This window comes from Ammospiza nelsoni, chromosome 9 (genome assembly GCF_027579445.1).
Source record: "Ammospiza nelsoni isolate bAmmNel1 chromosome 9, bAmmNel1.pri, whole genome shotgun sequence".
In the NCBI taxonomy this organism is placed as follows: domain Eukaryota; kingdom Metazoa; phylum Chordata; class Aves; order Passeriformes; family Passerellidae; genus Ammospiza; species Ammospiza nelsoni.
The window spans coordinates 7,645,364-7,658,486 of NC_080641.1; the positions used below are offsets into that span (position 1 = coordinate 7,645,364).

A 13,123-nucleotide genomic window follows, 5' to 3' on the forward strand; every position below is an offset into this window, starting at 1 on the left:
GCTCTCCCCAGGAGGCAATACCCACCCTTACACATCTTGGACTGCTGCAAGAGGCAGCAATTACTGTAGATTATCAGCCCGACAATGACAGGCCGCGTAAAGAGAGACACAGAGCCAACTCCGCCGCCCCGAGACTGGCATATTCAAGTACACTTAGGACATTAATAGCAATTTACGTGCCATCAGTGAGAGAGAACCACAATAGCTGTGCTGGCAGCCTCTTATTACCAAGCCTGTTATTTGTTGGAGTTACAAGCTATAATCACAACAGAAACTTTCAAAACCCTTATCTTGCGTGACGCACCAAATCTATTTCAGAGCCGTAATTGCTATGTCACCGGAGAGTTTGCTGCTTAATGCACTCAGATGCCATTTAGTGTTTGCAGGGTCGTTACAGGAGCAGGAGGGGGGAGAGGAGAGCAGTGGGGGCCCGTGGAGGAGCAGGGCTCTGGCCCTATTGTGCTCGACTATTTTTAGCCTTTTTCTTTTTTGCCTGCCAGCCACAGAAGCAATCGAGCGGCGGCTTCACGTTCGGCACCCAAAATCCTTGGAAGGTACAGCAGATTGGAAATGAGCCTTCCTGTACTTCAGGAATTTGTGTGGCTGAACAAAACCAGTAGGAAGTCAAGGGGATGTTGGGGAGAAGCCAGTGTGGCCTGCGAAGGCTGCAAGTTGTGGGTCAAGTGATAGAAAGGAGGACCCAAGGTTGGCTCTGACCCAAGGTTGGCTCTCACATGTGGACACCATCCTTTGGTATGGAAAAGTCCTCCATGAGGAGGCTGGATCCTTCCCCAGGCAGAGGGCATGCAGAACCATCTCCACTCATCCTGGAGATCACCCCATTGCTGCATGCATCAAGCCACATGTGGGATCCATCCAGTTCCACCCAGATGGCTCTACCTCTTCCACGCAAGGAGATCCCCTGGGGTTTGACTGCAATAAATCAGTTGGGGTCTCCCTCAAAGACAAGGGAGTCTTTTGAGGAGGCTGCTCCTCCTTGCCGAGCCCCTGCACACGGCTGTGACTTCTTCAGGAGGGGCAGATGCCAAAGACAGAGCAGTGGTCTCCAGGACATCTCCTCAGATGTCACCTTCTGGTGCCAGAGCACAGGCAAAGCCTTGGTGACTGTCCAAATATGGAGCCTCAGTGAAAGACTGCTGAACCAACTGGTTTGATGCCCAATTCCACAGGTCTCAGCATTTTTGTCACCTCCAGTAAGTCTGGCTGGCTCCCTGCCCGGGCCTCCTACGTGGGGCTGGGAGATGACTTTCTGCCAACTTTTAAAGACTCCTTCTGCTTAGCAAGGAGGCTGTCTCAGCACCCCACCTCCTGTGGCCAAATCCTTGTCCCCCAACAATGGCACAGGGTGTCACAACAGCCTCCAAACACACCAGTTACCAGCCTGGCTGGTCTGACAGAGCAGCCTCAGTGCCTTTTCAGACCTCTCACAGCTCCTAAAAGCTTTGTCAGGGCCTCCTTACAATAAGCACTGAAGGTCTTATCACACACCCGAGGATCCAGCCTGGGGAGGACATCCCTTCCCAAGGGTCATGGCCAGGCATCCATGGCCATCAGAACACACCAAGGCATCCCTTAGGGATGGAGCCTGTGCACTGAAACCCTGCCAGACCAACTTCCATACTCCAGCTGGTGGTCAGGACCATGAACCAAAACTTGACCATGATGGTGAACTGCAGCTGGCTGAGGAGCAGAGCAACAACTTTTTTCCCAAGGCTCGACTTTTTCAATCAAAAGATCTCAGGTCAAATAAGGAGCTCTCGGCTTCTTCTTGTACCAATCCTTGCTGACAAGAGTGGATCCAAAATTCCTTGTCACACCCTGCCCATAGGCACCACCATCCAGGTCACACACACGCTGCACAGCAGCAGTTTTAAATCAAAACCTTCACTCTCTCTCATGAACTTTAAAAACAGCTCATCTACATGTTTAAATCATCTGGAAATTAAATTAAGTGCAAAACCAAATTTCTGAAGGGCTTTAAGATGACTGTAGTTCACTCATTCAGTAGCATATGGGGGAAGTAGAACTCTTGGTGGATTTACAGTCATAGGGCAGTGGCAGCAAAGGTGATGTTTTGGGGTAGGGCACTCCAGAGGACTGTGGCAATAAACATCCAGCTTCTACTGGAACCCAACAGAACCTGAGCTTTCATAAATGCTTTGAAATCTTGAGGGACCTCCTGGATACACATGTGGACCCCCATGAACAACCACTGTCCAGACAGCCCAGACATTTAACAACTCTCACCTCACGGTGCAAAACCTCAAAGTTTGCCAAAAGGCAAACCCCCAAACCCCCAAACCTCCCAAAGGATTTAACATTTAATAAATCTCACCTCATGGTGCAAGACCCTACAGCCTCAGAGTTTGCCAAAAGGGGTGGCTTGTTGCTATAGGACACGAAAGAACACAAGCTCACACTGCTGTTCTCAAGGTGAAGAAAAAAGGGAAGATTAATTTCTGACTCCAATATTTATAGTTTTCCAAAAACGACAGAGGATTGGAGGGTGACAGTGCCACCTGTCCAATGATACTGGTCAAACCAACAGTCCATCAACTTTCTCCTCCTCCATAAAGGAATGCAAAACTGAGTTATTCACAGAAAGTGTGTGAGAAAGTTCACTACAAGAACGTCAACATCACAAGGTTTAGAAAATCTTTAAAAAACAGGGTGACAGTGGCTCACACCCCAAACCTCCCAAAAGGAGGGGAGGTCCCTGCTTCTTCTGAGTGTGACCCAGGCTGGGTATCCACAGCACAGCTCCTCCACTGTCAGTGTCCCCATCCCTTGCTGGGAGTGCTGCTGTCCCCACCTGTGCAGGAGAGGGCTCAGCTCTCCCTCTGCCTCAGCCGTGGGTCACAGCACTGGTGATGGCTGGGATATTGCCCATTATCCTGCTAATGATGCAGAACCAGCTCCAGCCCTTCCTGCCCTCGGAGCAGCCTGTCAGCCACAGCAGCACAGCCTCCCAGGGAGCTGGGCTGTGGGTAGATCCCTCTCCTCAGCTGTCACGACTTACATGCGTTTAAAAATTCATCCTCCATCAAGGAAGGCAAAAACCCCGAGCGCTGTTGTCTCTCCTGCCAAGGTTCCCAGCAGTGGAGCTGGGCAACCTGCTGCTGACTGCCCGGTGCTGACGGGCTCCATGGATGGCTTAAGCTCAGCCCCGTGCAGACATCACTGTGACAGGGCCCCTGACTGGGTTTCGGCTCATCTCCTCCCGGCAGCTCGCGGGGACGCGCGGGTGATGTGGGGATGGCAGCTTCGTGTGGCACAGCTCTGTTCCGTGCTCCTCCTCGCTGTGGAAGGGTTCAGGGAAAGGCAGGGAAGCCCTCCCTGCCTGTTGGACACGGTCTGCACCGAGGAGTTCCCCAGTCACCCCTGAGGAGTGCTTCCAAAAGGGCAGCCACACCTCAGGGTGCACAAACTGGGACCTCAGTGGGTGGGAAGACATTAAGTGACATCCCATCCCTGGCTGGGATACAGGGCAAACAAACAGGCAATCCAGAAGGTGCTTCCTAAACTGTCTGCTCAGCTCTGGATTACTGCCTCATTCATCATGCCTACCACAGCTTTGTGGGGAACTGAGGAGTCACCCACATGCTGCAGTCCCTTTGCCAACCTGCCCCTCTCTTGACATCATCCAGTATGGGTCAGTTTGGGCTCCTGCCCTCCCTGAGAACCAGCCTGAGAAGAGAAGGGACGCCAAACATGCCAGGTCACCATTTGGGATGCACAGATCCCCTGCCACTCTCAGTTCACCAGTCCTCATTGCTACTCATGGGAACATTGGTTCTCCCACAGAGAATCACAGCCAGAAACACCAGCCCAGCTCTCCCTGTCCTATTCAGCTTTTGAGTTTTTGCTGTCTCTTCCTTCTTCTCTCCCCAGTCACCCCCTCCCTGCCTCACAATCCCCAGCAGCAACTCTCCCCCCCAAATTTTGGCTTAACCCAGCCCACTGTTATTTTCCAAGCCAACTGCAACTGTAATCAGTTCAGCCTCTTTCCTTGGGGGTATTTTAATTTATACAAAAGTATCATCTCTTATCATGATCAGCCCGCGATTCATTTACTCTCCAAGTATTAAAAAGCCAGAAAGGGAATAAATTCAGCACATGGAGAAATTAATGCGGAACGATAGGCTCTTTCATGTGGCATTTCCAAGTGCCGTTTTTGCAAGGGGCTTATGTAATGAGACATAATTATCTGCACATGTTCAATTACATTACTTCACAAATCCTCCCTGCCTCTGCCTGCTGACGTCAAGTCGCCCACTAAGCCCTGGTGACTGCAGAGAGGGGAGCAGAGCCCCCCGTCCCAGGGCACCCCTCTCTGCATGCTGGTGGTGGCTGTCCTGCAAGATGGTCACATGCCAGGTGACAAATGGCCCTGTGGACTGCAGAGTGATGGGACTGGCTGGCAATGGCATCATGCTGGAGTCACCACCATCCCACCCAGAGGATCAGCACCTCTCTGACCAGTTCAAGGCTATCTCCACCATTGGTGTCCCCATCCTCCTCTGTGCCACCCCGGACACCGCTGCCACCACCCACTCAGCGCTCACAGCCTCCTTTTCCAGGCCGCCCTCCTCTCCCAGCTTGCTGTCACTGCTGCTGAGAGGGTGGACGATTGATCTGAGAAATGAAGTTGGATTGCTGTCCCGAATCTACACTGGGTTCTCCTTGTGTGTGTCTGATCGATTTCCCCCTGTGCGACACAGCTTGTCGCTACGAATTTTCATGCTAGTCAGAACCCGCCAGCGCACCCAAGAACAAGGAGAAGATGCTCCAGAGACCGCCCTCCCCCTCGCATCCTCCCCCAGCCCGCTTGGGCGAGGTTTCCTTGGGTTGACGCTTGTTGGCTTTGTGGGCTTTTTTCCTTTTCCATTCGCAACCGCCATCGCTGCCGTGCCCGCATCGCCGCCGCGCTCTCAGACCCTGGCCGGGGACGGGTTATTTTTAACCGTGCAGGGCGGTGCCACCAGCATGGAGCCACGTCGTTTGCGGTGACATTGCCCACCATGGCCACGGGAGGTGTCACCTGTTTAGCAGCTCCGTGCGTGGCCGCAGGTGGCGGGGGGACGATGATGGGCTGTGACAGTGCGAGACGCCAGCTGCCTGCGCGCTGCCTGCCCCGGCACCGCCACTTTTTTTGTGGGCAGAGCTGCGCCGCTGGCGTGACCGATACTGAAGCAATAAACTAGGTGACCGTAAAAGCAAAGACAAGTCCTACTAAGTGGCATTCCGAGCCCTATGGCTTTGAAATAATTGGCAGTGAGAGAACAAAAATGATAGAAAAAAATAAATAACAACCCAAAAGACCAGAACCCGAGCCTGTTTTTTTCCTTACACTGATGCCCTGCGGACTATACATCTGACTTGCCGCGAGTCCGTCACTGTATCCTCCTGTCTGGCTGATAACATGGCGAAGGGTATCCACCTAAACAGACCAACAACAACAAAAACACAAATTAGAGGGAAGGAAAGGTTAGTGGCCAAAGCTGCTTCCGTTCATCTTTGGCAAGATAAAAGCAAACAAATACGAATAACAATGATTGTGGTCACCATCGTAATAAAAATAAAGGTGTACGTTCGGAGAGGGATCAAAGAGAGCTGCAGCTGGTCTTGTGGAAAGAAATGAGCCAGAGGACCTCTCCTGCCTCCCTCACCATCCCCTGCCCGCCCCAGCAGCCCTGTCACACTCTCCTTGGTCCCATGTCCTTTGACAGAAAGAGTGGGGAGGGAGAACAGCATGACAAGTGCGGGATGGCATCTCCTGGAGCACACTGTTGCAGCCATCTCCAGCATCGTGCTCAAGGACACACCTTTCTACCCCTACCCCCTTCCACCCCTGACCCCAAGCACTGCTCACAGTGAAGTGCAGAAGCAGCAGAAGGAGATCTTTGGAGTTGGCTGAGCGCCTCCATGGTGGAGGGCCCAGAAAGGAAATGTACCTACCATGGCAAAGGCACCAGCAGCTCTCCTCTGGGTGCCCCATTCCTCTCCCTCAGACCCCAGCCCCAGCCCCAGCGGTGGCACACGTGGTGAGCACATCTCACTGCCCATGATGATGTGTGCTCCATGTTCAGCCCCAGGGGGAGCAGCCGCAGCTTTGGAGAGTTCTCCTTGCCCAATGCAGAAGTGTCAGAGTGGCTGTCATCTCTCAGCACAGAGCAGAGCCTTAGATGCCAGAGAGGGGACTTGTGGCATATCTGGACATTGGATGGGAGGTGGGAGATCTGAGTGAAATCCTGGCTATTTTAAATTCTTTCTTTTGGCCCCAAGCATGGGTTGATGTTTCAGCATTGCTGCTCAAAGCTCCCTTGCTCTCTCCTCCTGGTATATACAGGGGTGGTGTGAGTGCCTGTGCTTTGGGGAGGTGGGGAGATGGTCAAGGGTGGCTTTTAATTATAAAAGAATAAATTAAAAAAAATTATCTACATATTTGAACATTTATTGCCTTTCAGCAGACACCTAGTTTGGCATCAAAGGAGTAAGTGGAAGTCTTGGAAAACGAGACACCAGTCCAAACATCTGGCCCATTCCCTTGGAAGAATAAAGCAAGCAGAACCTAAACCTGAGCTGCTTTTGTTTGACTTTGTGCCTGTTCTTCTACACCTTCTCTCCTCCTAGTACGACTATCAAGCCAGAGCCAAATGCATTCACAAAGTGTGGGCAAGTCTCCTCAAGACCATGGTTGTTGGTTTGGTTGGGTGTTTGGTTTTGGTTTCTTTTGGATTGTTTTTCGGTTTGGTTTTTTTTCTTTTTTTTTTGGTGGTTGCTCCTGTTGCTTTTTTTTTTTTTTTTTTTTGGTTGGTTGGTTGGTTTTTTGGTTTGGTTTGCCTTTTTTTTTTTTTTAAAGTGTTGGTTGGTTGATTTGTGCTGGTTGAGATTTGCTCTTTTCAGGCGGGAGGGAGAAGTGCCAATACAATCAAAGGCTCCTCCAACACTAATGCATTCACTGGCAGTACATCGGATGGGTCCCTACCTGTGACTGCACGTTGGCTCCAACCTGGGCCCCTTGGTAAGAATCCCCATTGAGAGACTGCACGCTCATGAACAAATCTCCAGAGTTTGACATGTTAAAAGAACTGGAAGAACCTGGAAAGGAAAGAGTGAGGCACCTGAATCACAGAAAGGAAAAAGATCCACCCCATGACTGTCAGCCAAGAGGAAGGAACAACATGCAAAGCAACCACAAAAACAAAAACACACAGTCAGGTTAGTAGTATGAAGAACAGAGCAAGCAAAAAAAAAAAAAAAAGGATGCACTCTTGAGGTTATTCAAAGCCACATCTTGTTACAGCTCAATGCCAAGAACATTCTTCAACAGCTCCTCAGCTGGAGGAAGGATTCTTCATGCTTTTGACTGAGACAAACAAAATACAGCCTGGAGGACTTGGACAGCATCAGAATCCTTCAGACAGCTCTGAAGGACCCCAGTTGTTGGAGGTGTCCACCCAGCAGACTGTACTAGAGACCAGAATTACCCAAAAAAGCCCTGCTGTCAAGAGCAGAAGCCTTTGCAGCAGGTGAACCAAGCCCGTGCTGAGAAGCTCAGACAGGGTGGGTAATTCTAGCCTGAACTGCTCCCTGCAGGGTGAGACATCCAGAGCCCATCCGGCCCCATGGCTGGAGCTTTGGCTGAGCCACGTGGGGCTCTGTGAGGGAGTGCTGCATGGGGTTTGCCTTCAGGACATCAGGAACCCATCACTGGTGGGAACTGTTGAGCACCAGGAGAAAAGGCTCACAAAAATGTGAAGGCGCCTGGGTTAAACTCCCAGTGCCCATCACGCTGGCAAAAGTCTTTCATTGTGAGAGAACACAAGGGTGTCCAGCCCTCCTGGGCCAGCTGTCCCAGAAGAACAAGCTCTGGAAGCAAATTCCCCACTGCATGCACCAGTCGTCGGTGTTACGCTAAAAAATTGTAACAGTGAAGACAACTGGGTGGGATCAGGAGAAAAAAAATCATAAATGAAAAGAAAAAATAAATCACGCCTTTGCAGAAATAAAAGTTTTGTGCCTCCAGCTTTGAGAGATATCTGAGCACCTCCTCAACCACTCAACAGAAGAAACAAACCCATTGTGTAACTGTAAGGCAGGGAAGGCAGCAAGGGGGTTAAAATAAATAAAAAGGTTTTATGGGATTATTTCAGAATTTATCGTGCAGATCAGCGCATTAAGTGTGAGACAGCTCAACGTGCAAGGTTTAGTTATACATGACGTTAGCCTTGGAAAGGAGAGACTTCAGGGGCCCAGGTCAGCTATGCTTTCAGCTCCAGTCCCAAATGTACTCTCATCATCTACACTGCCATTTCCAGCTTGGAACACTGGCAACCACAGTCCTGGTGGAACTGCCCAACTATGGCTCATGTGTATGCTCTGAGAAATGCCTGGCAATCCCCCTCCCTTTGCTGGACAGGGAGGAAACAGGGACAAGGCTCCTCTGAAGGAAACCACCTCTGACAGAGGTCAGGGAGCAGGTGGGAGGTCGATGCTGGAGACTTTATATTCACTACATTCTCTGCTGCTCTCTTAGTGACCAGCTCTTTTGTTAGTTCTCAGAATCCAAGGAAAGCAGAAACATCACTGCTAAATACAACACTCAAGACAGTCAAGAGAAAGACTCATCTTGAGCACAGTGAGACCTGGATCAGGACCCTCCCACTGGTGCTCTGTGAAGCCAGGAATAGCTCATTGTCTGTGCTCACTGTCAACATGCCCAACCTGTTCCTGTTCCAGGGAGCGATCCCACAGCGCTGCATAAAACAACCGGGACTAGTCAGGAGGCAGCTGTAACCATCACCTCCTCTGCTCAGCTGGCAAAGGGCTCCTGTCACTTCCCAACCTCTCAGGTTACTTGCCACTTTGAAGGCAAAAAACGTAGAGAAATGAGCTGGCAGACTGGGGCCAGCCCCCCCTGACAGTGCTCAACTCTTGTGTGAAGATGGGCACGTTTCACACACACAAAGATGCTTCAGACCCCGTTTTCTGCTGCTGAGAACCAAAAGACTCTGCAGCTACCCCTCACAAGAGGCAGAGAATATTTTCCTCCTCTTTTGAGGTGAGCAGAAATCTTTGAGATCACACAAATAATCAGTGGCAGAGCTGGAGAGAGGACTCTGGAATCCCTAAGCACCTGACATGGCACTGCTATCACTCTGCCCCCAGCTGAGCAACATTTCATCCCACCTTCCCCTACACCAAAAGAAAATTACAACAACAATAACAAATAAAAATGCCATAAACTTAACTGATATTTTATTGAAACTTAACAAACCTGGCCATAAAATTGAGACTGGGAGGGAGGAAATAAAAATAAACAAACAGCCACAAACTCTAGTTCTGAAGAGCGACGGTGTCTTGGAAATCATGAGGAGCGCTGGAAATGTCACTTACAAGATATACACTGCTATTGGCAAGGGGTGTTTTTACAATATATGTGCATATCTAAACAGTAAATATGTCTTGCTGCTGATGTGGATGCAGAGATAAATATGCGCATAGCAATGGCCCCCGTGTATGGATGCATTTGGATCAGAGCTGTAATTGCAGAGCCCTCTGCACTGCCACTGCTGCTTCAGCACTCGCTGTCTCTGCACTCACCACACCCAAAATCACAGCAGCCCCAAGCCTGAGACACAGCTAAGAGGGCCTGATGCACCCAGCTGGGAGAGAGGGCAGCAGGGTGAAGAGCCCTGAAAATTTAATCTCAGATATCCTCCACAGAGATAAGATCCAGGAATCTGGCTCATGGTCCTGGACACAATTGTCCCAACCTTTCTCAGACAGGCGTTTCAGACCCAGCATGTGCACGTTTGCTTCTTGCTGCTAGCACCTACAGGACCTACAGTCAAGTCCTTCCACTAGAGGAGGCCCCATTGTAAATCTAACCTGTCCCTCTAAAGGCTCCTGTCCTGAATGCACCACAGGTGTTTTGGGTGGCTGTAATTTGGTCTGGGGATCCTCAGGAATTGAGAAGTTGTAAATGAGAGAAGCTCATCTTTGAGCTTCTCAATCCCAATTTTCCATTGCTCTTCACATTTTTGAAAATGTGAGTCGAGGAGGAAAGCGCTCTGATCTTGGCATGGAAGTCCCTGGAATTATTGTGGGTAGATAAAAAAACCTATCAGAAAACCCATGGTTACAGCAGGGTGGAAGAGTATTTTATCTTCAGCACCCAGACATCTTTTTAAAGGCAAGATTTATCCCCACTATTCCTTGGTGCTGAGTTTCTATCAGCACCAGCTTTAGAAGGAATGCTGGAAATGTCTGAGCAAACTCTGGCGGTCAAATCTTGCTCTGGATGAAAGCCTACATCAAAACAATGCCTGCTAAGAGATTTCTTCCACCCCTAACACCTCTGATGAGCAAAGCCCACCTCAATTTTGCCTCCATTTCAAAAGTCTTCACAAACTTGACCATTGGTGTCTTTTGAACCACTTTTTCAGCTCTTCAGAGGGCTTCTCTGATGTCTTCTGTGTTCTGACAGTCTCAACTTCCACCTCCAATTTTTCAGGACCTCTAGTAAGTACTTTTCTCTAAAGTATCTGACAATTTGAATGGCACCACAAATAAACAAACAGGGTAATGGTGTTCACTGGAGCTGAAATCAATCCATCCTCATCTGCTGCCTCATTCCACCTACCACCAACAAGAGAGATCCAGCTGAACCTCCGAGGTGACTTTGGTCATGTCCACAAGATTCCTAGTTGAAGCCAACAGCAATAACATACATACATGCATAGAGAGCATAAGATTTATGCCTCCTGTGACTTTTTGTGGTGCCTCTACAGTGGCAAAAAATGAGGGAAGAATGTAGTATGGACTGTGTAGCTCCTTAGCTGGACAAAGCCACAGTGCAGGTCCAAAAGCCAGGGATGATCCAGCAGGGTATTTGTTCTTTTTCACTTGCCAAACACTGAGGACAGTGAAGGCATGACCAGAACAGAGTCCTCTCCAGTGGTGTGTTCTAGACACAAATGGAAGAAGGCAGAGAAGACACCTGTGCCTGATGAAGTACATTTCCAGGCAGCAGCTTCACAAGAAGATTTTTACAAAAAAGAATGAGCAGGTAAAAAAAAAACACCTCAGGACAATTTTGGCTGCCCTGCATTCAAGATTTCACTGGATGCCATCACCTGTGCACGGCCCTTGAGGAATCCAGCTGGCAGAAGGCTCTGCCCACATAAAACAGCTTTCATTTGCCATGTGGTTTCTGTGCTGAGATTGTCCAGGAAATCAAAGTGAGGATGGGGAGTTGTTAGCCCAAATGAGCCAGACTTCTCAGCTTATGTGAACATCTGGCCGATAAAGCCCAGCCGCGCGGTTGCAGATGAAAAGGTGTTTGACATTCAGGCCTGGGTGACTGAGGATGGGGGACCCTGCTCTCAACCTGCCAGATGGCCAGACAGATGCAATCCTTGCCCTTGTCAATGTGTGGCCAATCTCTTTGACTGACTGTAGCCATTCACTGATCTCAAGTAACGTGGGCATCAATGAGAGAACAGATGGGCCTGCGTGGCCACAGCAGAAATGAATTTAGCTCCTGTCCCAGGTCCCACTGCATCCAGCACCACCTCCTCTTCCAACATCACAGCCCTCCAGGGACTGCACTGCTGGTCATTTCATTCTCATGACCTGTCCTCTGCTCACTTTCTTTCCACATGATCTATAGTGTATTTGAACCAGGAAGTTCTACAAATTCCCAGTAAGTCCTACCATTGTTCAGGCTACTTCCTCACCAAAATCTCAGCCAATGGTGTGGGAACATAAAGAAGTCCACGGTGTAAAAGGAGAGGCATTGGCCATTTTAGTTTTTCACCTCTTCATCAGCTTCCACAATCCTCCCTGGAGAATCCAGCACATCTGATGGCTCATGGTCCTGGACACAATTGTCCCAATCTTTCTCAGGTATTTCAGACCCAACACGTGCAGGTTTGCTTCTTGCTGCTAGGACCTACAGGACAACTTGAAGCAGGGGAAATCACATGGTGTCCTCAGGACACGTCTTTGTCCCAAAATGTGACCATGCAGGGATGCCTGGCTGAGCTGTAACATCTGTGTGGTTCAGCTGGGTGGATCTCAACTGTCACGAGATAAAAATCCCACACAATTCCAGCTGTCTTCTCACGAGAGGACCTGCAAGGACACCCAAACCCACCGCCTCTGCAAGCTGACCCAGAGCACCTGGGGCCTCTCCCCACTGCTGCAGCATTACAGGCAGGGAGTGGGACCTGGGCCAGGTGAGGAACACTTTATCTGTAAGCACAAGAAGGATCTCTGTGGCCTGCAAGCTCCACTTTACTGTTTTAGCACCGCTGACACTTCAGGCACGTGAAAAGAGGTCAATGACTCCAGACTGCAGACAAGTGAGCCACAAAGAGGACCCAGGAGCTCAAGTTTTCCCTGTTAATAACAGGACTGTTTGTCCTTTCTTGAAAGAGCAGTGTTATCCAGGGATTATCTCAGCTGTTTACTGCAGGGCACTGGCCAATTTATCTCTGAAACAACTGTGTTACTGCCTGTGGGGAAGGCGAGGAAACAGCCTTGCTCTGGAGCACTATTTAACCAGTCAGACACTGAGGAAATGCTTTTTCTCCTATGTGCAGCCCAGATCCAGACCCACTCAGGCAATCTGAAGCTGTTCCCTTGCTATTCCAGGCCTTTGGATCTGACTCCAGCTGAAGAAAGAGGAAAAGAAGGAAAGCTGCATCTCTTTGGTCCAGACTGATGTGGGCTGCAGGAGAGCATCATAGGCAGCAGGCCTCTCCCTCCACACACACAATTCTGCCCTCTCCAGCAGAATTCCCTCCAGCATTTTCTACAGGAGGTGTTAACACCAGGAAAGCCCACCTGACCAGGTATTTTGTGTGAGCTCTTTGGAAAGAATGACATTTTTGAAAATTGGCTGAGAGATTGGGAGGGTAACAAAAATCCCCAAACCAAAAAGAATCAAACAAAACTCCAGCAAACTGTCTCTGCAGAGCTCTGCTGCATCCACCTAAGCCCTCAGAGCACATGAGGCAGAGCAGACAGCCCTGGGTGAGGAAGAGGTGGGAGAGATTGTCCTGGCCAGAGAGCCATGTCCCTTTGTTTGACC

General features: G+C 49.8%; 1 protein-coding gene across 2 annotated transcripts in view; it reads right to left on the bottom strand.

Annotated features, from left to right (window-relative positions):
* PBX1 (PBX homeobox 1) overlaps nucleotides 1-13,123 on the bottom strand; it is a 132,366-nt gene that overhangs the window by 6,523 nt on the left and 112,720 nt on the right. The window contains exons 7-8 of one of the 2 annotated variants that reach the window (XM_059477722.1): nucleotides 7,010-7,122; nucleotides 5,372-5,461 (exon numbers count right to left, since the gene is read on the bottom strand). In XM_059477722.1, the coding sequence (XP_059333705.1) occupies nucleotides 5,372-5,461; nucleotides 7,010-7,122 (203 nt within the window). The remainder of the gene's footprint in view (nucleotides 1-5,371; nucleotides 5,462-7,009; nucleotides 7,123-13,123) is intronic. The other variant, XM_059477723.1, reaches the window with a different exon arrangement.